Genomic DNA, 27,351 nt, shown 5'->3' with positions numbered 1-27,351 from the left:
CTAATTTGAATATGGAGATGTAAATATACATATTTATGGACACATCCACATTCACTCCCTTTTGTTTATGGTTTGCATGTTTGTTTTTTGTGACAAACATGTCTTCAAGAGAAATTCCTCGAATGTTCAATGTACTATAAGAGCCAAGACGGCAAATAGGTGACTTCTTGGGATGGACGTCCCAAGAAGTCAAACGGGGGGCAAAAACGGTACATGTTGACCAGGGGGGATATGAGTTAGGATTCTGTCCCTATCGGGATATTAACTCACGTCACGATATGCATTTTGGAGAGTGAGAGTGTGTTGATAAAACTGTGATTCTGGCACTGTATGTGCCTCTGCATCACAGTGGACCTAATGGCACTGAACAGCCTGGCGGAGGTGTTCAGGGAGCAGGACCTACAGCAGGCGGAGCACATGATGGATGTGGTGGAGGTGATCCATGCCCTGACGGCCCTCTACGAAAGACTGGAGGAGGACAGGAAGGTTGTGGTCAACGTCCCCCTCTGCGTCGACATGTGCCTCAACTGGCTGCTCAACGTCTATGACAGGTAATTACATGTCTTCATCTATCAATAGATTTCCGGGTTGGAGTGTATTCAGTGTTGGAGTGTATTCAGCACGTACAGTATACTGCTCTAATGTTTGTATGCATACATGCAGTGTGGATGCACACACACATGCACTCATATTTTGGTTTTGCTTTTGTTGACATGCATTGTCTTACATTTATTCCATAGCCCCTTACACAAACCTCAACCATAATAAGAGATACAGTACATGCCTAACGTTAACCCTTATGAGTGTTATAATGCATTATAAATAAGCTTATAATGCATTATAGTCCCGACCTTAATATATAGTCTTACCAACCATATCCTAATCTGCAGTGAAAAATACATATGTCACATGTTTAGCCATACAGTATGTTACCAATCAACTTTGATGTCCAAAATCTGTCCCAAAACACGGGACAGAACACACGCACGCACACACACACGTAATGTTTGTCGTAACCCACCATAAATAACAACCCCCCCCCCCCCCCCCCCTCGGACCATTTTAAGTGTTTCAATGGTGTCCGAGGACAATAATAAAGACCCTCCAATTACACAGGCCGGGCGGGATTCCAATCAACCCTCACAATGCCACAGTACAGACTCCTCCTCATCTACACTCCCTGGATTCATGTTCACCTCCCCCTCTCCTCCAGATTGACCGTCTCTCCCAGCCAAAGACCCAACAGAGAATACAGTGAGTGCCGTTAAACGGAAGTAAGGGAGCAGCCCCGTTTTTTCCACCTCCCGGAGCTGTAAATTTATTTGGTGGCCCTTAACTACCTGCTGCTAATGAGGGGAAATCAGCAATTTTACCCTCCACATAAATTTCAGTAATTACTTTTTTTGGTTTGGTTTTCTCGATAAATGCTGGCAGCGAGTCTGAATGAGCTGTGTGCGTGCGTGTTCTAAGTGTGTGTGTGTGCATCTGTCTATGTCTGCCTGAAGGTGTATGTCTATTTGTGCATACAGTACAACTGAGAGAGTATGTGTATGTGTCTGTACACAACTGAGGACAGTTCACGTATGCACAGTAAGTGTATAGCATGTTCCCCAAGAGGACATGTCACGCAGCCAGGGCATGCAGTGGAGTGACGTATCCCCCCAGGGGGAACCACACTGGGATGCTCAGTACATATTGAAGATGGCACGCAACACACAGTGAAAAGTGTGTGAGAGAGCTGCTGACAGTTAGTGGTCCCTGGGTCGCAGCGTTCGCTTGGTCTCCGAGGTCTCCGCTACTGAATCTTACCAGCAGAGCGAAAATGCAGCAACGTTTTTTTCTTCCTGTGACTCTCTCCCGCATTTGTCTCTGTATGGCTCTAATGTGCAGGCTGACTCTAATGGTTTGGCGTGACGAATGCTCCACTTTCGATCCTCTCATAATGTTCCTTGTTCCAAATTATAACTGCTTGAAGCATGCTGTCTTTTAGCGACTGCGCCATCCGCCTCTGAAATTTGAACCCGCTCTACGAGTCAGTGTTCATCCTCCGTGGATTTCCCAGGCTGTTCCCTGGGGAGTTTGGCGTTCTTCAGTCCGTGACCCCTTTGTCATCTGCCAAATGTAATGCGGTTTAACAGGGTGGAAAGGGTTTCTACAGTCTGGGAGACTTTAGTCTCACATAGCCAGACATATCGGAGATCTCCGCCCGCCAATACCATGGTCTGGTGAAATATAAATTCAATTTAGGGGCTAGAACAGCGGAGAAAACCTCCACTAACAAATATACACCTACTGCTTTGAAAACCAACCCTGATACCGTCCCAATATGAAGGACCGCCCTAAGGTCTTTGCATTGATTCTGCAAAGATGCTATTTTTAAAATAACTGCCCTGATGTATCGGTAGGCAGAGCTCTCCGATACGTCCGGCTATGCCAAACTTCATTCTTCTTTTATACTTTGTCAGACGACAGCGTCACATGCTGAAAATAGCCGATCTACAAGGTCACAGCGCACCGTGGATGCAAAGCGTTGAGTACTTGCAGTGGTGTAAAGTAACTAAGTACTGGACTTAAAGTATTTCCAATTTTCAATACTTTCACTTCTACTCCACTACATCTCAGAGGAAAATATTGTACTTTTACTCCACTACAATTATTTGAAAACTTTAGTTACTAGTTACTTATAGATATACATAATTATATTATAAAACATACATTAACCCCTTGTGGTGGTACTAAAATGTTTGAAAATAGCCGATCTACAAGCTCACAACGCGTCGCATCGCGACGCATTGTGAGCTTGTAGATCTGCTATTTTCAAACATTTTAGTACTTTTACTTTTGGTACTTTAAGTACGTTTTGATACCAATACTTTTGTACTTTTACTCAACTTGAATTCCAGACTTCTACTTGTAACAGAGTACTTCTACATTGCAGTATTGATACTTTTACTTAAGTAAAACATTTGAGTACTTTTTCCACCACTGTGTGCTTGTAGAGCTGCTATTTTCTGCATGTGACACCGTCATAGGACGGAGCATGAATTACGCATAAGGAGCCTTGAACACCTTGCTGTTGCCCCAGACTGCCTCCGACAGCCAGCCCTGGCCTCTATCCCACCTCCAGTGTATAAAGAAATCAACACGACCCTTTTAACAAGGGTCAGCAGCACATAACAGAATCTAGCTCACTGGCCTCGCCACTGGCTACTGAACAGGCTGTTTATGCAACCGTGGATAGAGCTTCGGGTCCTCGCGTTGTGTGTGTGTGTGTGTGTGTGTGTGTGTGTGTGTGTGTGTGTGTGTGTGTGTGTGTGTGTGTGTGTGTGTGTGTGTGTGTGTGTGTGTGTGTGTGTGTGTGTGTGTGTGTGTGTGTGTGTGTGTGTGTGTGTGTGTGTGTGTGTGTGTGTGTGTGTGTGTGTGTGTGTGTGTGTGTGTGTGTGTGTGTCATTGTGAGATCATTGCTCTTCTGGTTATGTGCCCGTGGACATGACACGCTATCATGTGCCTTTAGTGACTCTGGGATTTTCTCTAATGCAATTTCACACTATGGCTGTGACCTGCACTGTGCTGCCTTGAGCCACATAATTCCTGTCCACATTGTCATTCTCTACACGGCCGAAACAACTTTAGAACTAGGACGGAACTAGGAATTACATTTTTCCGTAATTCAGCGTTCCAAGCGCCGTGTAAACTTGAGTGTTTTCTTTTCTTTTTTTCTGCCAGCGGTCGCAATGGGAAGATGCGAGTTCTCAGCTTCAAGATGGGACTGGTGAGCTTGTGCAGCGCAGATGTCCAAGAGAAGTATAAATGTGAGTGTGCTGCTCGCTCATGTGCCTAATGCATCTCTTCAACTGCAAACAATGGAGCGAAACAAAACAGCTCTGATTGCCAGCATTACATAAAGACATCCACTTAGTCTAATGGAGGAGGTTACTCTACTGCCATAATGGAGAAAGCCCCTGTACGTCTGGAAGGTACACCCAGGGCTATTAAAGCCAAGTGTTTGATGCCAAAGAAACCATACACGCAGACAGACAGACAGACTCTCTCTCTCTCTCTCTCTCTCTCTCTCTCTCTCTCTCTCTCTCTCTCTCTCTCTCTCTCTCTCATATATATATCTTTGTCTCTCACCCTTTCTCTATCTCTCAGCACCACCAAGCAAAGAGCTCAGGCACTCCCTGCTTCCCATTTCGATTTTCAATTATGCTGCAATATTTTATTGGAGCCCAGCCCTGGGGTAAGGAGGCTCCTTTACTGTCTCTTTGTAATGCTAGTTTATGAGCCAGCCTGTAAATATGGGTCAAATAGAGAGAGAGAGAGAGAGAGAGGGAGAGAGAGAGAAATTAGAGATGCTTGTAGTTGGACCCAGAACAGCTTGCAGCTGGATACTACTTCCCAAACAGCGCCGTCGAACCCATGCCAAGTTTATTCATGATTGGTGCACTGTCTCTGCCAACTCATAAAGACTGAACTATAGCAACAGTACAGATTTTGGTTCAATCAGTGGGATTAAATGAATCTGTGCTCAGATTCTGCATTCTCTCGTTATTCAGGGTGGGCATGAGATGCCTCTCTCTGCCAGGTTGTCCCGTTTCTTGCCACCCCGGCTTCAGAGCTCAGTGAAATACCATTTGACAGTAATCTTTTACAGAAACGTTTATAGTACAGTAGGTCTTAAGGGTTTACTTGGTTGCTGTACCAGACAGATGGCTTTTACTCCAATCCAATACCCCCACCTCACCCCTGCACCCCACCTCACCCAGGAAAATAGATAAAATAAAATAGAAAAGTAACTTCTCATGGAGAGACAACCTGGTAGTATTATGTGAAGATGAATTTTCCTGACACTGCTAACTCCAGACATGCATTCACTGGATTGTTTGCTGAAGGCCAGGTCTTCTGGATTTATAATCAGACTATTCAGTAAAAAAAACATGACTCACACTCTACCCTGCCAAATGGTTTGCTTCACATGCACCAACAGACGGCACACACTGTCGTCTGTTTTGGCATCCATATTTTAGGCATGTCATTATAGGTCGCGAACGATGCAATGCATTGTGAGCTTGTTGTCAGATTGGCTATTTTTGCTATTCATCATACAAAAGCATATAGTGCTTAAAGTGGTTAGCATGCAGGTGTTAATGGCAGCTGTCCATGTGTGGGTGAAGGATTGCACAGTTGGCAGGGTGGTGAGGACGGAGGCAGATCCCCATGCTATTTATACTGACAGCAACTTCACATGCCTGTCACCACCACCCATCTCCTAGGATTTCCAACTAACCGAAATTCAAATAAGGGACACCCGGACGGGACATTATTTATTATAGAACAATAAGGGATGCCCAGAAAAAGATACAATCTCAGCTTATACGATATATGTACAGTTTTTGCATATTATATTAACCTGTATTATAGTATACATATGAGCTTTGAACTTGTAAGATGTTTGTAAAATGATTGATTGATTCCCAAAAATAAGGAACTATTATGTGTCCTTTATCATTTCAATAACTAAAGTCTTTTAGTTTCCAAATAAGGAATGATTCCTTTGTCAAGGCAGACAGTGAACCCAGATGCAGAACACAGACCAAGCAGACTTAGTAGAATGCAAAACATAAGAGTCTTTAATAAAGTCAACTTAGTTACAGGCTTCACAAGCCAAAGTAAATAACTGAGGTACGAGTTAACCAGTAGAGAGAATTAACTGGTCCAAACGTCTCACGTTGCATGGAACAAACATACAGTCTTCCTAATAGATCTCCAGGCCAAGTCTTTATCCAGGTTGGAGCTGCGTGGGAGGCTGTTACTAGAGGCCAGACGTAAATCAGGTTCTTAAACAAAATATCAATTGGAGACTTAACTGACCTAATAGTAGAAGCACCAGCCAGTGCACTAACTGAGCACAGAGCCAGGTCACTGCCAGGTATTAGTAGCCAGCCATGTGATTGCAGGATAGAAGGCAGCCAGGTAATAGACAGGACACACCTCCCCATGTGTAGAATGCAGCTCCAACCTAAGAGACAATCAAGGAAGCAGAGAATGTCAGAATACAGACAGGACTGGCAAGCTGCCATGACATCCGCATTTCAAGGGACGGTTGGCAACCCGAGTCACGACTTCTACAGAGTCGAGGGCTCATTCAAAGTCTGACTAGAAACCTTCAGACTTTTGTCTGTGAACAGACCAGCCCAGTCTCCCAAACCATCCTACATCTGTATCTAACCAATGATGGAATAAGTACTCCAATGTTTTACTTATGTAAAAGTATCAATACCACAATGTAAAAATACTCTGTTACAAGTAAAAGTCGGTATTCAAAATTGACATGAGTAAAAGTACAAAAGTATTGGCATCAAAATGCACTTATAAAGTACCAAATGTAAAAGTGCTCATGCAGAAATGTCCCATTTGAGTTTTAAAATGTATACAATCTTTTGAAAATAGCCGAAGTATACAGTATATAGGGCTGAAGTTAATGTATGTTTTATTATAATAATAAGTTTTCAAATAATTGTAGTTATTTACATAAGTACAGTACTGTACTACTAGTTACTTTCCACCTCTGTATCTAACTGAAGGTAGGCTAGATTCACATGCCAAGCAGAGGATTTCATCATCAAAACATGTTGTTGACAAAATGCTGTCTTGAGAAAATGTCAAGGTTATTCTGAAATGAGTCCTTTATCAGAAAATCTTTTTTTATGGGGGCGGCTCATTTCTCGAATGACAGATGTCCTGATTCGCAGTGCAATGACTCATTTCCATTCTGACATGCACAGAACAGGCAAATGAGTGACTCGGGCTGGCCAAGCATATGTAGGGAGGCGTACTGTATATATATACAGACGGCTGCGACCATGAGCGGACGACAAGTAAAGGATTTTTTCGTCCATGCTGTCAACACAGACAGTGAATGATCTAACGGTGCCGTGTTCACGCTGATTTTGATACCCCGCTGTGTCTCCCTCCTGGTACTTTGCAGACTTGTTCCGTCAGGCGTCTGGTGCCGGGGGGCTGACAGATCAGCGGCACCTCAGCCTGCTGCTCCACGAGGCCATCCAGATCCCCCGCCAGCTGGGCGAGGTGGCTGCCTTCGGGGGCAGCAACGTGGAGCCCAGCGTCCGCAGCTGCTTTCGCATGGTGAGGACATGTCCCGCACACACTACTGTATCACGTGCGCGTGTACATGCACGTACATACGCAGCGCTATTAGGGTTTGAAACAGATTAATCAATCAACCAAAAGTTAATTGAATTCAATTTTAGAAGTGTAATTATGGGTTTAGTGATGTACTGTACTGTGTCATGTAAACAGATGTGCCATTTACAACTTGGTTTCATATTATAAAATGCTTATGGTAAACATACAGTAAGCAATTTCAGGATGCCTGTTTTGGTTCAGATAACTTGTGATGAGCATTTACCATCATTTTATACTTGATTACCTCATGTTGTGATCTAAGTTAGTAAAGAGAGAGTACGCAGAGAATTGATAGGGATGGACACATGTACAGTAAATCCATCCAGTCGAATGTAAGGAGGACAAAAAATAATCTCCCCCACGAGTTGAAATCCTATATTTTGCGATCCGGGATCAGACAATCCTGCTAAGTTTTGTCCAAGTATTTCAAAGAAATTCAGGATAGAATGACCCTGATCCAGATTCAAACTTTTCAACATGACCAAATCCTGAATAGTCGGGGGGTGGGGGGGTCTTCCAGGTATGAGCGGCTTGCTATGGGGGGTGTGGGGGGACTTAAAGGTAAGAAGGACTCAAAGGAGAGGTAGGTACTGTAAGTGTACACTGCAAATGTGGGAAAAAAATAAGATTTTTCTTATCAACCATAAAAGCTACAAATGATGTATTATTTAAATTTACAAACTTTACCATCTTATTTATATTGAAACATGTTATGTTAAAATTAATTGTAAAGTGTGTTTTGCTTTGGTAATCCAGTGCAAATCCAGCCCTCCTGTGGGATCAAGGTAAAGTTTCATCAAACTGATCCCAATCCTGTGTTTTTATTTTTAACTACCCATTTTGACGATTTGATCCAGATTAGAGCTTGGATTTGATTTCCTGATCTAATCGGATACCAAAGTGATCCCAATCCTGATTTTATGTTTTGAACTATCCCGAATCCAACTGTAATCCAATCAGATAGGGATTAAAGGTTTTGACGCATTAATGACGCATCTCTGTAGTTCAGGCAGGCACGGATGTCAAGCTGGTCTCATGTCATCAACATACGGCCATGATCCTAGTGGTTCAATATGTAAGGTCTATTTAAGCAGACTGACATTCACATGATGCTAAACATCACTCGCTGCTACCACAAAATGACAGCTCATCGGTGAATAAATCACTTCAATCAATCAGGATTGAGTATTCGTCCAGATGTATGGGAGCCAAAAGTTGGCATTTGGACACTTTCAGCTACAGTAAGTAATTAAAAAACTAATGATCTTAAACCAGGAAGCATTCAAATATATTCAGTCCATTATGTTCTATTGACTGTGTCTCCAACTCAATAAGACTTTAATACCCTCGTGAGCAGTTTATAAATGGATCAGCTCAGGAAATGAGGTAATGTTCGTCTTATGCTATTATATGTACTTTGCAGCACCCTAATGCATCAAGACTTCTTCTGAGCTTATTTGAAATGTTGCTAGACGTAGGCTAAACATTACATCACATTAAAAATGCATCATATGTTACATAATATGTAATATATGATGCATTATTAACCGCACCGCGACACCGCTGCTACAGGCATTCGCTCTGTGGATTCGACTATAGCAAACTCACTCCAGAGGGCCACATTGCATATACTGTACAGAAACCTCAGAATGTATGCCCTACCTCGTCATTCTATGTCACACAAAAGTAGCAAAAATGGCCGATCTACAAGCTCAAAACGCGTTGCAGTGCAATGCGTTTTGAGCTTGTAAATGCTATTATTTATTATTTTTAATCCTGAATTATTTGTTGCTATTTTCGAATTGGAATTGGAAGTTATACTTATGTTAACTTTATGAACTTAACTCTTTGACTGCGGACGACGCGATAACGCGTCAAGTGCTACTTTGTCCAGTTGGCCGTCGACGCGTTCGACGCGCTTGACGCGCGTTCATTGTTTAATCTCTGATTGCGCTATGCTGCTTAATATTCAATGTTATTCTCGAGTTCCACTTACTTCACGGACATCTGCATCCGGTTTCATGGCCTGGATTCCGTTTCCGTTTTTTGATTTTTTTCCCCAGTCATTTTCGTCCAAAATAGGTAAATAAACGGGTTTTCACACGGTATAACGGACAAACGGACAGGTTCTCTTCTATAATCTATGGTCTGGGTGACGATCAGTCATCGCCGGCGTGTATCACATCGTAATTTTCGCCGATCAAAACAATCTGGGACGACGTCACATCCGTTTTCATGTTTTTCCTTGTCTAATCTATCAAGAAGGGTGAGAGAGACCCAACGACATGATCAAGCTGTCATGTGCTGCTCTCTAGTGGCGGATTTGTGCTGGGTCTTTAAATTATGTGTCCTTAAATTATTTTCATGAGAAAAATTCAAAATATAAAAATAAAAAAACACGAAAATTGCTGGCACTGGGGGAGTACTTTATGAAAATACTCTGGCAGTCAAAGAGTTAAATACAAATACATTGGACATAAAAAAGACAATACAATTGTAATACTAGTCATTAAGCTACTATTATAGACTGAAGTAATTAAAGCGGGTCATATTTGGAATTGTAACAGCTGAAATCAATTTATCAGTATTCCGATATTAACCTGCGGGCCGCATTAAGTGAAGGTGTGGGCCGTATGTGGCCACCATGTATGGTATAGAGAGAGAGGAAACCAAAGGCAAAGAGAAGAGAGGAGTCAAGATGGGGCTCGGATTTGAACCCAGGTCCACAACGAAGGAGCATAGCATCACTGTTGAGCAGAAACCTTGTGTCTTCATATTTAATAACGTTTTTTCCCCCCATAAATTAATATCCTACTTTATGCTTATCATATGACAGTATCACAAAAAAAAATCAAAAATATCAACAAGTTCACAACACGTTGCATCGTAACGCGTTGTGAGCTTGTAGAACTGCAATTTTCACTATTTCACTACCGCCCACAATAGGGACGGTGAAAGTGGTTAAGTCTATCTGTAGATTTTATAAATATTGAATCAATTAAAAAAGAGCTTGTGACTAAATAATGACTACATTAGATCAATTGGAACCTTTTTACATTTCCTGAAAAGTAACGGTTTTGTACATACAAAGTTTCCACCCAACAGTGACAATAATATGGTCTGTGCCACCAACTAGCCAGTTGGCCAACAAAAGCCATCAGACACCCCTCAATCTTAACCTTTTAATTCCATGGTTTACCAGACAGTTCTTATTTTAATCATGCTTCATTACACTAGCTTACACTATTGGCCATACTGTAGGTGATTAAAATAAATTCCTTTCTCCATTGACATGTCAAACCGTTTTACTTGTAAGTAAAATGCCTGTGTAGGCCGTCTGGGGAGCGGTCTGCAAGAGCAAAATGGCTGCTGTGTGAGTAGGGTCAATTATCAGTAATTAATCATACAGTACAGGATTAAAAGATATCTGGTAGTCTTTGTTAGATGTGTGTTTCTGGCATGTTGCGTTACAGTAAGAAGGATTGCTGTAAAAACACTTCTCCCTGGAGAAGATGTTGGAAGATGTTGGAACATGATGACACCATAAATATTTGCAAAGATTTTCAAAAAATGCCAAACATTGTCAAATTTGTCAAAAATAGTAGATGGGATTGGATTTTTTTTGCTATTCTTGAACTTTTTATAAAATCGTGAAGTTTAAGCTTACTGTAAGTGGTTAATTGCAGCAAGAAATGCCACGCATTGGTCAATGTTTTCTATTGAGCACATATTCGGACTCATTTCAGCATACACCTATTGAAGACAAAATTTGGTTTTTGACGGTGGCAAAGTCGCAAGGCTTCCAAATACGGTTAAAAGACTCCATCTGCTCAGCACGCTGACTAGCAACATGGTGGCGTGCTTAGAATAGCCAATGCTGTCTCCAGGTGCCAGGCATGCCAAGGCTAAGCTGGCTACCCAACCAGAGCGTGCACACGGGGGTTTCTTCATCCCCTGTGAACCTACTGTACACTGCTATGCACCACAAAGACCCCGTGAGCCACGCACATGCACCTAATACAGTACACACTCACACAGCCTCGCACTCACAGGCACGCGTGCGCTCACGCACATTAATTATTCTGCTGCGCTTGAGCGGTGGAGAAAGCCCCTGGGGAAATCAACCTTTTAATGCATCTCTGATGCGCACTTAATGAGAATTTAGCGCATTACGGATTTTCCGTGCTTGGCGAGTCGTTCCTTTATCAGGCCGAATACCTTCTTATCCCTGGCATTGCCAACAGGTTGTCCCGGGAAGCACTGCAGCGCACGCGCGCATGCACGCACGCACGAACAAACGGAAGAACAAGCATATGAAACACGCAGGCAGGCATCACAGGAACTCTTTGCCCCTTTTTGTGGTTGCTGTACGCTTTAACAACAGCAAAGACTGCTGCTCTTTCTACTACTACTACTTTGAAAACCTTAAAAAAGAAGAATAAAGCAAATACAGGGATTTAAATGATGTTCTCACTGATTTAATACCCTCCTAGGACACGGAGAAGTCTTTTTTTTTCTGTGGGGTTTTCTTTCCAGAGACGGCTCTTTGTAAGACTACACTGCAAAATCCTATAGTCATAATTTAACTCTGAGAGCATACTCAGAATTTAAATAATACTCAGCATTTTACAGTGCACAGTGCAGCTGGCAGCCAAGAGCGCGAAGCGCACCTTCTCTTCTCATTACTCTATGCACTTGCCCAGATCTGCGGTCTATATTTGGGTTGTTTACAGTCTCCGTCTCCGTCCCCCTTTTCCCTTCCCTTCCCTGCTGCTCCACCTTCTCTCCGCAGGCCCCCGGGAAGCCTGCCATCGAGGTGTCCCACTTCCTGGAGTGGATGAGCCTGGAGCCGCAGTCCATGGTGTGGCTGCCCGTCCTTCAGAGGGTGGCCGCAGCAGAGTCTGCCAAGCACCAGGCCAAGTGCTATGTATGCAAGCAGTGTCCAATCAAGGGCTTCAGGTACGTGCGTGTGTGCGTGTGCGTGTGTGTGTGTGTGTGTGTGTGTGTGTGTGTGTGTGTGTGTGTGTGTGTGTGTGTGTGTGTGTGTGTGTGTGTGTGTGTGTGTGTGTGTGTGTGTGTGTGTGTGTGTGTGTGTGTGTGTGTGTCACACAGGGTGAGGGTATGAAATATTTTCAGTCAAAACGGCTTCAAATTGCTGATGTTTGAGTCCATTGGCTCTAATAAAATTAAGTATTTTGATTACTACATTGGCATTGTCCATTTTCAGGCTTTTGCTAGACCTACGTAAGGCCTCTGCACCAGCTCCACAAACACCTTGGTGACAGTCAAACACGCAGAAATAAATAGTATCGCGCAAGGCAACCATTTATACTTATGCAACATGGATAATTGCCAATTGCAAAACAAAGGCACTCATCTGCAAAACTTTATGACTGTGTTTCAGCCAGCAGATCATCATTGCATTATTTTGTGAATCGGACCTTAACGCCCATAACACACATGACGCTGCCTGCGCCATGTCTAGCGTCTCAATTCTTGTCCTTAGTGTTGTGACGCTGGACAGCAAAAACTAGGGTCCAACCAATAATTGGCCCCCTCTTCCCCGATTTCTCCACCCACCACTCCACAGGCACCTATCTCTACGTTCGTAAAAGTATAAATCAATATCAGTCATGGGAGGTCAGATTCTAGTGTCCGCATTTGTCCAGCCTGTGTGTGTGTGCTTTGTGCTGGGCGCATGCAGCTGGCCACTAATTGCTAACAGCCAGCCCTGTGCGGCTATCGTTGGCCGTGGACAGAAACACACCTGACAGAAACCACCTGCTGTATGCACAGTGAATATTAATGTTTTAAACTGGCTGATCGATAGATAGACAAATAAACATTATACATAAACAACCAGGACAGCTCTGGCCGCCGGTGGTCTGAATCGACATGCCAGCTGCTTCTTTGCCCAAGGGGTGTTGATGGGTCGGAGAGAAGTACAGACGGACTCGTTGCAGGATCATTTGCAGCTTGTTTGTAAACAATTTATTAATTTTAGCCGATAAATAGGTTATGTAGTCAATCAATATTGATACATTTCCTGGGACTAGCTTCAACACTAGCTTTGCGTAAGAGGTGTCAGATAGTTTGCTATTGACTCGCAAATTAATGGCGCTATCAGCGAGCGTAATCCATTCTATGTGAATTTGCCTGTCAGAGTTACTGATTTTGTACATTGAATACACTCGCATGCACCCGCACATGCGCGCGCACTTGCACACACACACACACACACACACACACACACACACACACACACACACACACCCCCACACACACACACACACACACACACACACACACACACACACACACACACACACATAGAAGCACAAGCACACACAAACATAGAAGCACACACTCAACGAGACCATTATATTGCTATTTTATGTGATGTTGACAGGTATCGCAGTCTGAAGCAGTTCAACGTGGACATCTGTCAGACCTGTTTCCTCACTGGCCGTACCACCAAGGGAAAGAAGCTGCATTATCCCATTATGGAGTACTACACCCCAGTAAGACCATCTGCTGCAAGTGTTTCCACTAAACATTTGTTAGGAAGCACTCAAACTCAGAATGTATCTATCTATCTATCTATCTATCTATCTATCTATCTATCTATCTATCTATCTATCTATCTATCTATCTATCTATCTATCTATCTATCTATCTATCTATCTATCTATCTATCTATCTATCTATCTAATGATATAATCTACAGTAATACTGTGTATTGTTGTTGTTTTTCATGAGAAATACCGGAAAATATAATTTCCTCTGGATATCCTGGGCAGTAAAAAAATAAACACTGTCTCTCTACTTTTTGGATATCTTTCTCTCTCTCTCTCTCACACGCACACACACACACAGACCTACACACACGCACACACGCATATCACAGATACGCTTTCCCTTTCAAATGGGGGGGGGGGGGGGGGTGATACACAGCATTACAGAGATGGAGAGATTGGCACGCACTGTATGAGAAGTTCTGTTTAGTAAATGAAAACAAGGTCAAATGCAAGCTGTGACAAATCAACAACGACAATGCACATGCATTTGAAGATGAAGCATTCAACACAGATAGATGCCTAAAGAGACTTCACAACAGCTGGCCCTTTTTTAAATCAGATGTCCGGTAAACTGTAAACATTCTAGACGTTTTGGCCAGCAATTTAAAATCCTAGCACGCCCTCGGATATATAACTGGTGGCAAGCAAACTGACACTGTGGGAGCCAACCAAAGACACAGCCAGGAAGGGAAAAGGGCGCACCACCTACTGTATGTAAAACATAGAGATAATAGAGAGGGCACCGGAAATCTCCGCCCATCCACTTGTATGGAGTTACTCACCCAGCGCATACTCCCTTTTCACCCCTTCTTCTGGGTTGGGAAATGTGACGGGTGGGGCCTATTTGGGTCCTATGTGACGTGTTTTGCGTCACCTCCGCGCACAGCCCCGTACGCAAGCTCATGAGTCGAGCCCATTGGTCGAAACCGCTTTCGCTCGGTCATGTGTCTGGCCCCAGCCGTAATAAGCTGCAGTACCCTCGACCGGCCAGCATGTCCAATGCGCTTCACTGCTACCTCTCGGTTCTGGGGGCTTGATGTAGACACACTGCAGCGTGACAGCGGAGCTAACAACACTGCAGAGCTCAAGACCCTGATGAAGTCCTGAGTTGGTATTGGCTGGTCCGCACTCAGACATCACATATAGATACATATACAAGGGACACAGACAGACAGACAGACAGACAAACGGGTACAGCAGGTACTCTGACAATGGGTAGGCTACAAACAGGTATTGCATTCCCAACTTGCATCGTTCCTGAGTAGACTCCAAGATCCTAGTAGCCTCTGCAGGAGGCTATCAGTCTAAAAGAGAGTCAGCCTTTGTTTCTGTGTGTCTGTGTGTCTGTGTGTCTGTGTGTCTGTGAGCTAATCTCGCAAGCCGCTGGACGGATCAGTGGCAAATCTCTTGTGCACACTGGCAGTAGGCAAAAGAATATCCGGGGCTCGGATTGGACTGAAACTTTGCTAACATTTGGAGTCATATTACATCTGGATACGTTAAAGACGCCTGACGTCACAGGCTGGCCGCATGAAGTCTGAGGTCCTCATTGGAGCCACGCCCTACCCATGCGGATTCAATGTCTATTATTATTCGATATACTGTATACAGTACAGAATATATTCAAGTGAAACTCTGGCATGTCTATCTATACTGTACCTTGTGCCAGGCATGGATTATGCACCCCTACCCCTCCTGATAGTGAGATCACTATCGGGTGTATTGTGTTAAGTATGCTTACACAGCCCTGGTTCAGCTCAATGGTACACAGAGATCGAGTACCACTCAGCACTTCTGCAGTGTTTTGGCTCGCTGAGTGCACTGCTCACATAAAGCACTATCTGTAGTTCATGCTGAGCGTAAAACCTCAATAAGGCCCAAGTCTTAAAACACAACGTGCACAGGGTCACAGTAACGGAGTTGCAGACTTCGACAAAGTATCTCTCTCTCTCTCTCTCTCTCTCTCTCTCTCTCTCTCTCTCTCTTTATGTAGTTCTCTAGACTCTTGAGTTTGTACTGGCAGTGCCAGTTTTCAATTCTAATCAATCACAGCAAAGGACCATCTGGGCAATGATTTTCTTTTTCTTTCACTGGATAATATTTTAGAGTTATTGGTTTAAGTGGAGCAAGCTAGCTTTTTTCCGGAAGCTTTCTTGTGTGTGTGTGTGTGTGTGTGTGTGTGTGTGTGTGTGTGTGTGTGTGTGTGTGTGTGTGTGTGTGTGTGTGTGTGTGTGTGTGTGTGTGTGTGTGTGTGTGTGTGTGTGTGTGTGTGTGTGTGACAGAGAGAGACACAGGGTGAAGGCAAGAAATATTTTCAGTATAAACGGCTTCAAATAGCTGATGTTTGAGTCCATTGGCTCTAATGAAATTAAGAACTTTGATTACTACATTGGCATTGTCCATTTTCAGGCTTTTGCTAAGCCTATATAAGACCTCTGCATCAGCTCCACAAACACTTTGGTGACAGTCAAACACGCATCAACACAGTGTGTGTGTGTGTGTGTGTGATGTGGGGGTGTGCGTGTGCGTGTGCGCCTTTTTGGGGGGGTGGGGGAGAGACAAAACAATCACAGAAATTGAAATTAGAAAAGAGTATGAGCTGGTGGGAGGGTGAGTGCAGGAGCGAGAAGGAGGGATAAAGAGAGTGTAGAACATAAAAACTGTGAAATGGAGCATATTAGACAGAGTGTAGGTGTTTGGAGAGAGAGAGAGAGAGAGAGAGAGAGAGAGAGAGAGAGAGAGAGAGAGAGAGAGAGAGAGAGAGAGAGAGAGAGAGAGAGAGAGAGAGAGAGAGAGAGAGAGAGAGAGAGAGAGAGAGAGAGAGAGAGAGAGAGAGAGAGAGAGAGAGAGAGAGAGAGAGAGAGAGAGAGAGAGAGAGAGAGAGAGAGAGAGAGAGAGGACTCTGAGATGAAAAGCATAGACTTAAAAAGCAGGTGAAGGGGAAAAAGCTGTTGGAGTGATGTCAAGCGGAAACAAAGGCAGTGGTCTGGTGGATTAGCCTCCGGGGCAGGCGATGGGAGGGAATGGGGAGGGGTGAGGTTGTCTGGGGACAGCTAGGTTGACTTGAAAGAGTCCTTAAGTGGTGCACTTTATCTCCCTACTTTTCCAACTGCCCGCCCCCCCCCCCCCCCCCCTCCCACACACAATCCTACGGTAGACCACCTCAGGAGAGAAGATGAGGGACTTTGCCAAGACCCTGAAGAACAAGTTCAGGTCGAAGCAGTACTTCAGCAAGCACCCTCAGCGAGGATACCTGCCAGTTCAGTCTGTGCTAGAGGCTGACAGCTCAGAGACGTGAGTCAAATGCAATAATATGCATGCGTGTGCACGCACACATACACACACACACACACACACACACACACACACACACACACACACACACACACACACACACACACACACACACACACACACACACTAAGAGTGTGAAACATATTTACAAAGTCAATCTGACACCAACATGTGCACATTGACTCATAGTCATAAGTCTGTCTCTCTGTCTCTCTGTCTTTCTGTCTCTCTTTCTTTCTCTCTATTTCTTTATCTCTTTGGCGCTTTCTTTCCCATCCTCTTTTCCCCATCATCGTCTCTTCTCACACAGTCACATTCGCATGCACAGACACTCTCAAAGGCAGACTCTTCAAAGAATTACAGCTAGTGTTGTGTTACGTTTGGATATACACGTGTACTGAGCTCGATGTGTTAAAGTGCGATTTCAATTCATGCCTTTCTTTTTTTTCTCCTTTTTTTAAAGATACTGTATCGGGGAACCGTGCTTAGTGGAACTGGTAGCGATTATATAAAGAACTTTTTTGACATCATACATACACTGCTTTTACGCTCACATTCTGCACCCTAAAAACTCATTTGGGAGTGCATCCTCAAATATCTCATGTCGAGGAAGTCAGCCTCCCATCCAGTAATAATAATACAAACTTTATTTATATTGCACCTTTTTAAACAAAGTTACAACTTAAAATCAAACAGTAAATCATAAATCATAAACAATAAAAAAAAATAGGATGACAAGACAGCAACACACAATAACAGTATCAGTGAGAATAGATGCATCAATTCTGCCGTTAGGGGGTTAAAAAGGCTTTTTTATAAAAATGGTTATGGAGCTAGCAAGCCTGAGGTCCAATGGGAGGCTGTTCCAGAGTTGCCCTGATGGCAAAGGCCTGGTCACCCTTGGTCACCGGCCTAGATTTAGGAACAACTAGTAGAGCCGAATCAGAGGACCTCAGGCTATGGACAGGCACATAGGGTTCCAGCAGCTCAGCAAGATATTGAGGTGCCAGGCCGTTAAGAGCTTTAGAAGTTAACAATAAAATCTTAAAATCAATTCTAAAGGTTCCTGGAAGCCAGTGCAGTGCAGCTAGTACCGGGGTTATGTGCTCTGATCTCCTAGTCCCAGCAATTAGTCTGGCAGCCGCATTCTGCACCAACTGCAGGCAGTGTATGGATCCCTTGCTGAGAGTTGAGTAGAGGGCGTTACAGTAGTCCAGGAGAAATGAAATAAGGGCATTGACAACTTTATGTCAATGGAACCATCTAGTGCGCTATACCTACTGAGCCCCACCGTGATTGGAACCTTGGTTTTCTTCTCTCTCATATTCACCTAACTACAGTGAACTGTCTAAGATTATAGTACAGTGTATGTAAATAATAATGTTAGTTAGTTAGATTAGAAGAATGTTATTGTTCCAAAGGAACATTTCTATACTGGCTGCTATAAAGTGGAGACAATAAAAATAAATACAAGTGCAGTACAGTTAGAGTGACCAGACATAACATCCCAAAACATTCAGTACAGTCCTGAATTACGAGCAGTTGTCCCGAATCATGTCCTGTTTGTCTCAAAACCCAGAGATCTTTTTTATAATGGTTAAGTCTGCTTTTTGGAATGGTCTACCTGAAGGAAACAGAGCAAATTGTGATTATACAATACATGGGAGGAGTGCACCTTCCCCGGTGCATCCGGCTTGGATGGGTGCTTCAGCTAACACAATTGGTGGTAATCGTGGGAGGGAAGCCGGGCGGGGAGGGCTGTCTCTGTCACTGCACTAGCGACTTCACAGATTGGCCAGGGTGCCTGTTCAGTGGGGAGCTGAATTGGGCATGATAGTGAATTCAAATGTGTTATGTCCTCCTGGTGAAACCCCTTACTGTCAAGTCAAAAGAAGCAGCTAGAGACTTGTATATCGGAGGAGACAAGTGCTCGTCTACAGCAGCGACAAGGGAGTACAGTACAAGCCAAGGGGAAGTGAAAATGACTGGCTATATTTTGAGAGAGAAAAAAGGGGAGGTCTGTAGGGATGGATGATCCCTCCTACCCATCACCTTCATGGCTTTATGCACCAGCCGCTGTAGTTGAGACCTCAGGGCAATTGGGTTGGGAAAGGAGGTTGAGCTTCAACAGTGGGGTTTTCTGTGGAGTGCTAAAAGCAAAAACCAGTGAGCAGAGCTTTGTTTTGTTTTTTAACACTTTGAAGGAGGCTCTGTGCTGACATTTTTCAATTGTGATTTGTGTCAAATGACAAAAAGAAATGTGAGTATTTTGTCCCCTTGACATTTTTTTAAATGTATTTCTTTGATACTTCAGCCAGGGCATGTGTTAGATTGCCAAACCAGGCTGAAATCCCACAACGGACGATGCTTTCGATGATTGTTTTGGTAGAATAAAAGAAAAGAAAAAAGAAAATACAATCGTCATACTCTAGATTAGACATCGTCAAAATGAACACATCAGGACAAGCTGTTACTGAAGTACACGTGAGGTTATAGAGCATTGGAATTAACTGTTAACGGGACAATTTTCTGCACAGACGTGTGTACAAAATCATTCATACACCACACTGCACACGTACAGAGACTATTGTCAGTGTTTTGGCACCGTATTGATGTTGACTTGCTGTGTGTGTGTGTTTCATTCCTTGGCAGGCCGTGCTCCTCTCCCAAGTTGCCCCATGCGGACACACACAGCAGGATTGAGCATTACGCCAGCAGGTACAGTATGAGCATCAACTGTGCAGCTTAATAGATACACACAACACACTCCTCTGTCACCCACCTTGTGCATTCCAAATCACTGACCTCCTCCTCTCCAAATCCCACTCCACTCTCACCTGTCTCAACCCTCCCTCTCTGCTGCCTGACTCCTTTTATTGGTCTTTGCCACACACCGACTGAAGTATCGATCCGCCCACGCTCTGTACTGAGATCAGGCTTGAGTGCTGACTGGAGTAAAGGCTTTGTTCAGACTGCAGACAAATCCGATTTTGTGTCTCAAATGTGATCTTTAGGACTGACTGTGTCCACGCTGTTATGGGCAAGTGATCAGATCGGAATTGTGTATTCAGGAATCGGCCTGTCTGCGTTGGTTGCTGTGGTAACGATGTAACAACATAGTTTGTGTACTCACCTCAGATATTTCTCGTCTTATTACATCTTATTTTGTATGCTGTTGCTCTTTGCTCTCGTCTCCTCACCATTACACGATGGTTACTAAGTAGAACAATGTACAAGCTATTGTATCTCCCCATCCTTCAGGCACAATAACATTACACAGACCTTGACATATTATTTGACCAACATATGGCACAGATGAACACATGTTTTAAACTATATTTATGTGATAAAATAGTATTAATAAAATCATTAATAATTCTGGTTAATAATCATGATTAGGATGTTCAGCAAAATAATAATTCTAACCACTTTAACCCTGGTATCCCTATTTCAGGCATGTAAATGTTATACTCTATATATACAGTAGGATTGGAAAATCAGTCAGAAAAAGGAGCTTGTTTTCTTCGACGTCGCCGTCCGCAATACATAACGGGCGCTCCCTCCCTCCCGGTGCGAGTGCACCGTCCGCGGCCGGCTAAATAAAACGTGACGGCGGAATAAAAATAAACTGCCGAGCTAGCTGCGAGCTCGCAGATCGGCTGTTTATTCGGCGAGTGACGCCATCGCCGTTTCTACTCGAGGCCCCGGCCGCCGGGGCGTCCTCCTCCAGGCCCGGGAGCCGAGGCGGGAAGGGGACCCCGAGGAGTCCCGTCAGCTTAGCGATTTAGCTTTGCCCCCACGGTCTCGAGACGAAAATGTATAGATACATATTAAATAAAAACAGCATTTGTTTCGCGCGGTAAGCCCCGTCCGGCCGGGCCGCGCGTCGACTTGTACCGCGGCAACATCAGTCAATAAAACATCGAGTGATGCACTTGGACACATCATCAGTGTTGTTACCTGGAGTCACTGGGTGTTTCGGGTCTTGCAACAGACACCCTCCTCCAGGCGACCCGACCGAGGCTGATCAGACCCCGGCCTGTGTCCAAGTGGCATGCTACTGCCCCCACTGTCTCTTGGGGGTAGTTAAGAGACAGTGCTAATTCGGTGTTAGGTTTAGTCTGGCGCTAGCCAGACCGACAACACGGATCCACCCACACACGGTGTGGAACGCATGTGAGTGAATCCACGCCATCAGTCCGGCCAATGCCAGGCCAGGAAATGATTGATGTTGCAGCTGTTGGCGACACTAGGAGGCTCTAGGCACTGTGGTTTGGCTCCAGGCCCGGCTCCTCCCTCGTCTGACCAGAAATGGTGGCTTTTCTGTGCCTTGCGTCGTCGTTGCTGCTGGGCACAAACATCTCACTCTGCCTTGATGGATTAAACCCTCCCTGCAGGTTTCACAGCAGCCTGTAGCAAAAATGTTCTTCCTCACGGAAGACGTGGTTTGGGCTGCCAACCCTCTCCACCCTGGGTCGCCGTCTCTCTCCGGCCGTCCGCTGTCTCTCCAGATGTCACCACACTCTTCGTCACCCAGTCTGTTCCTGGTTGTCACTGGTGCCAACTCCATCAAAGCGTCTGCTTGCTCCGTCTCGCGACTGATTTTCCAATCTCGGGGGGGGGGGGGGGGGAGAAGAGAGAGAGAGAGAGAGAGGAGAGACGAGAGAGAGAGAGGAGAGAGGAGAGACGAGAGAGAGAGAGAGAGAGAGAGAGAGAGAGAGAGAGAGAGAGAGAGAGAGAGGAGAGACGAGAGAGAGAGAGAGAGAGAGAGAGAGAGAGAGAGAGGCTTTTTGTGTGTGTGTTTGTGTATTCTTTCCCTGAGGCACTTGCTCACAACTGTTCTGCACGCTGCCAGAGCACAGCAAGCTCACACATCAAGAGAGCAGGCATGCTTGTCCTCTTTACCTTTTATCTTGTCTCCCCTCCTTCACCCTCCTCTGTTGTTGTTCCTCTTTTGTTTGCCCCACGGACCCACCCACCCCTCTCCCTCCCTCCCTCCCTCGCACTCGATTACCCTCTTTCTCCCTCTCTACTGTCTGTCGGCCATTTTTACCTTCAAGGCCCTCCTTTGATATTGACGTGTATTACTAAGTCCTTCTTTCACGTTGACTCATTTGTTGGCAATTAGAATTATTTGCTTGGAACGGTCTCTTGGCTTAGGCTGAGGCCCAGGAAACTTTAGCTGGCACAACATGCCATTACAATCTGCCAGCGGCCTCACCGAAATTAAATGGATGGAACAGAAATAGAAAAATGAGCGCTGCACTGTACAACGACCTAATTTAGCAACAAAAGAACAAAAAAGTGAGCTATGTCCACCGGAGAAAAAAATGCCTATTGCGAGCCCTGCGGAACCTGCAAGAAATTGAAAGTCTCTGCTGCAGTGGAATATATTTCAGTGGCACGCAGTAATGTCTTTGTTGTTTTGTAGCAACTTTGTTCTTCAGCTTTTTCTGTATGTGGCTTCACAGCAGGGAGCAATGACATGGCTCTTAACTATCTTGTGTCTTATATTCCTGGTGGGCCAGTGAGAATTTGTTACAACCTGAGGTGGCAGAATCTCTTTTGGTACCAGTTTGTTTGTAGGTCCATATACTGTATTATACAGTACTCATTATCACAGTATACGCTCAGTAGGTTTTTGTAAGATCTTATGTACCAATATTTTTCAATACTCAAGTTTGAATACCACAAAATTAACTACAAAAGTGCGCTCCTTGGAGCGCAAGTGTCCACAAAATTTGAAGGCAGTCATAGTCAATTGGATAGAATCTGAAAAATGTAGTCTGACAACAATGGGCCGGGGCCATTGCCGGTTCAAGAGTTATAGGCAAAAACATGAAGTGGGCTGTTATAACGCCACCATGGCCAAATTGAAAAATTCGAGGTTCTTCCCTTGGCCTACTGGCATGCAAAGTTTCGGATGCAACAAGAGGCAACAAACAGCCAATACTTGGAGAAATTCCTCACAACATAACAAACTAGATAACTGCACCCTAGTCTTCATGCAGCTATTGTGATTGGATGGGCATTTATGCACTAAAGCTGGTGCAGAGAAAGCAACCATTAAAACAGCGACCCTCACCGAACCATGGATGTGCCCCGAGACAACTCCGAACTGTAGTGTACTGCAAAGACTTATGAAACACATCACATATTTAGACACTGCTTGCAGTTTTGCACACTTACAGCTAGCACAGGACGTCTGTCCATTCCTTCCCTATGACACCCAGGCCATCGCTAGTGTCATTGGCTCCCTATTTGTGGAATAACCAAAATAATCATCCAAGAGTAATACACAAAGGGGTATACAAAATGTAACTAAAGTGCAAAACATAAGCCTGAAGTTTTACAATATTTATTAGTGTTGCCTTTGCAAAATGGATTGGAATCTTAAATGTTTTAGAATTTCTCAACAACCTCAAAGACATTTTAACAAAAAACAAAGTGATTTTGTGTTCTCAAATGTTTTAAATGGGAGAAAACAATATGGAATTGTATGAAGGGAAAGTTTTGAAAAGCATTATCCTACCAAGAAACCCTTTTAGCCATGTCGTGACCTATATGTCTATCCGTCTATGTTATCGAACTATCCATCTATCTATTGAACTATCCATCTATCTACCTATCTGTCCATTGGTAGACATGTTCTTTGGATCATTGATCATTGAACCTGGTGTCAGTGAAAGTTGATAACTGTGATTAAGCTACCGCCAAAGTGTTTTCATCATATCATGTTTTTGAGATATACACTGTAGGACTTTTTCAAAATATCAACTTGAATTTGCCACCTTGGGTGGTACTGATTAGTGAAAACTCTGTACCATTGGACAACGTGTAAAAATGGACCTGTGTGGGTACAAATGGGCAGTATGTTGCATGACACATTGATAACACATTAATTTGGGGGTGTAGAATTTGCCACTGTATTGTGAGATGAGCGTGCACAAAGAAACTGACATAGAAAATACAAATAATAATTCATAACTTTTGTATAGTTGTAAATATTGCAATAATAATGTGTGGTTGTCACAAAATCCCAAGGCACACTTGTCTCATGGCACACCGGTGTGCCTTGGCATACCGTTTGGGAACCACTGCTGTAGAGTGTAGCTGACAAGTAATGATGTACTGGTCTCTGTGCAACAGCAGGACGTTATAGTGAATACAAATGAATGAATTGCAGAAACAGACATGAGCAAGAAAAAGAAAAAAGAAATGGGGCCGTTTATCCACACTCCACTTTCACTGTGATCTGAGACTTGTCCTAATAGGATCAGACAGTCCTTCTTATTGCTTTGGAGTGTGTTTTATCTGTACGGTGGCAGTATGCATAACCGACTACAGCTTAATCCTTGTGATTTTTGAACGTTTTTCTTTCTTTCTTTATTTTATTTTCTTTCCCTCTTTCTTTTGCTCTCTCTTTCTTCCGAGACCCTTTGCCTCTCCATTAAAATAAGACATCAAGGCAAAAATCACTTCTCGTCATTCACTCTGCGTGTCCTTGTCACAGCTTCCTTTCAGTGCTAATGGAAAAACCAAGTTGGCATCAAGAATGCTACAGTGGGTGTGAGAGTTGGCAGGCCACACAGTGAAGTACATGAGAATGGAGAATGACATATATTCATAATAAAGGTGTGTGTGTGTGTGTGTGTGTGTGTGTGTGTGTGTGTGTGTGTGTGTGTGTGTGTGTGTGTGTGTGTGTGTGTGTGTGTGTGTGTGTGTGTGTGTGTGTGTGTGTGTGTGTGTGTGTGTGTGTGTGTGTGTGTGTGTGTGTGTGTGTGTGTGTGTGTGTGTGGGTGGGTGTGTGTTACAGAGAGAGACGTGTCCTTCAGCCATGTGGAAGAGAATGTGTAAATCCATTGTAATAGTGCTGTCTTCTATTATGTATTTGTTTAGGGTTTGCTGTAAAAGTTCACATTTGCTGACATGTCAGACAGACAAAAAGTCACGCACTCTTTCTCTTTCCCTCCCCCTCTCTCTCTCTCTCTCTCTCTCTCTCTCTCTCTCTTTCTGCTCCCTCTCTCTCTGAGCAAGAACGAACAGCAAAGAAGAAAGCTCCTCCTAGGAATCTGTCAGGAATGCTTTTCACTGCACTCTCTCAGTCACATCCACATTCAGGCGAGGAGCTCGGAAAGTGTAAAAATTGACCCATGAGAGTCAGAAAACTTTTGCAATTTTGCATGCTGCCACCGCACAGATAAAACATGTTCCCATTGCGGAACTCCGTTTTTTTACACTTTTCACATTTAAATGAACACTCTGTGTTTTTGCCGCGAGTGCACGTATGCATGCACAACACACCCGGACACACAGCAGGCAGTATGTGCCTCTCTCCCCCTCTAGTCCCTGGCTGGAAGTGCAGGGTGTCCATGATAAACAGCCCGGACTGATTGAATTAGGAGAGGAGCAGTCAGCTCTGCTGTAGTAGCAGAGGGATTGGGCTGTATATATATTCTGTGTGCTGGGCTCAGTGTGAGGTGACGAGAAGGAGGAACGGAAGATGTAATATGGATCTCTCTGACAAGCTGTACATCAGTGACCCCTCCCCACTCTGTCCCTCGCCGCTCCATCAGCTGATGAGATTCTGCATCATGTATAGGGTTGTGTGTGTGTGTGTGTGTTAGGGGAGGGAGGTGCTGTAATGTAGTCGTGTGTGTGGGGTATGCTTCGACTACTTTAAAACCGGTTTCATACTTCTGCATTACATCGCTGGGTCTCTGTGACTGATTTCTGTTCTTAAAACATCATGCCATGCATTATACTGGCAGACCTGTGTTCTCATTAAGCCCACGATTGCTTGCAGTTTCTCCCACACATTACAATTAATATTCATGATAGTCACAGTACAATATCATTTATTTCCTCTATATTAAGCGGTGAGCTTAGGGCAAGGTCAAGTTTATTAATATGTCCCAAATTGGGCATCTGCTGTCTACAGCATATAGCGTCTGTTGTCTGAATGTATGTACTTCATTGTGAGTCCTGTATGCTCCAGTACTTATTGCAGCTATCCTGCGTCTGTTGTTGTGTGTTGTTCTTTTTGTTGGGTTGTCCCGGTCAGCAACACATGCTAAAGCAGTTTTGTGTGAATCTCATACAGTACATAGAAATTTATGATTATGGTATGATGATGTATGATTATGTTGGATGTATGGATTATTTTGGGTAAATACCCACATTTGCCCCACTTATTCCTGAGTTAGTATTTGACCAATAAATGAATCCTGGAAAGGATTTTCAAACTCCCGTTGCTTCCCTCAATGAAGCCGTTTTAAATTCAGTATGCTCAAACGGCTTGCTTATCAGCAGTCACTACACACAGTGCAGACAGTGAAAGTGCCCTGCGCTGTCAAAGGACGTAAAGGACAGCTGGGCTCAGAGGCGCTGTCCTTAGCCAGACCCAGCATTTCATCGGTGAATTTCCAACTGCTCATAAAACCCACGCTGTCCATGGTGCTGAAAGGCAGCATTGCTCAAGGATTCCTGAAAGCCTTTTACTGAATGCTTCATGCAAGTCAATATGCCTTTACCTCTCTCCTCCAGAAGAGAGGTAACCACTCAAACCCTAATTTATACTTTGCCTATTCAAAAACAGCCAATGTACAAGATCACAATGTACCACATTGTGACACGTTGTGAACTTGTAGATCTACCAAAACAATTTTGCCTATACGTTTAGCCTATAATGAATGATGTGTGAAAATTGTTAAGCAGCACTTGCTAGTCATTGCTGCAATCCATTTTTGTTGAAAATCTACATCATATCCTGCAATATTCTCCCACACAGCATTTGTATTTCTTTATGATCTGAACGTACTCCCAACAGTGAATCTGACTCATCTACTCCACTGTATTCCTCCCTTATTTTCTGTCTCTTTGTGTTTGTAGACTGGCAGAAATGGAGAGCCAGAATTGTTCCTTCTTCACGGACAGCCTGTCTCCTGATGAAAGCCTGTGAGTATACAGCCCCCCCAACACACCAAACTGTCTCATTACACCCATAGCCTTTCACAATTTACCCTTGGGATTGGCTCGTTGGTGTGTGCGTGTGTGCGTGTGTGCGTGTGTGTGTGCGTGTGTGCGTGTGTATGTGTGTTTTTGTACTGTGTGTATGTGCGCAGGCATGTGTGCTATTTATTTCTTTGTGCTTATATCTTTTTATATTTTTATAACACTTTAATTGTGTGTTGGTGGCTGAGAGTCATGGGAGCAAAAGGTGCCTTTCTCCACATAATGAAAATGACCCATGGCAGTGCATGTGTGCACATGC

The 27,351-nt window shown here is 44.0% G+C and overlaps 1 protein-coding gene across 2 annotated transcripts in view; it reads left to right on the top strand.

Annotated features, from left to right (window-relative positions):
• drp2 (dystrophin related protein 2) overlaps positions 1–27,351 on the top strand; it is a 180,886-nt gene that overhangs the window by 127,445 nt on the left and 26,090 nt on the right. For both annotated transcript variants that reach the window (XM_080415251.1, XM_080415250.1), the window contains 9 exons: positions 350–551; positions 1,117–1,254; positions 3,727–3,812; positions 6,989–7,146; positions 11,999–12,165; positions 13,616–13,727; positions 16,942–17,078; positions 19,731–19,796; positions 26,970–27,035. In XM_080415251.1, the coding sequence (XP_080271377.1) occupies positions 350–551; positions 1,117–1,254; positions 3,727–3,812; positions 6,989–7,146; positions 11,999–12,165; positions 13,616–13,727; positions 16,942–17,078; positions 19,731–19,796; positions 26,970–27,035 (1,132 nt within the window). The remainder of the gene's footprint in view (positions 1–349; positions 552–1,116; positions 1,255–3,726; positions 3,813–6,988; positions 7,147–11,998; positions 12,166–13,615; positions 13,728–16,941; positions 17,079–19,730; positions 19,797–26,969; positions 27,036–27,351) is intronic.

This window comes from Gymnoscopelus braueri (genome assembly GCF_963280865.1).
Source record: "Gymnoscopelus braueri genome assembly, chromosome: 20".
NCBI lineage: Eukaryota > Metazoa > Chordata > Actinopteri > Myctophiformes > Myctophidae > Gymnoscopelus > Gymnoscopelus braueri.
This window is presented reverse-complemented; position numbering and strand designations above follow the sequence as displayed.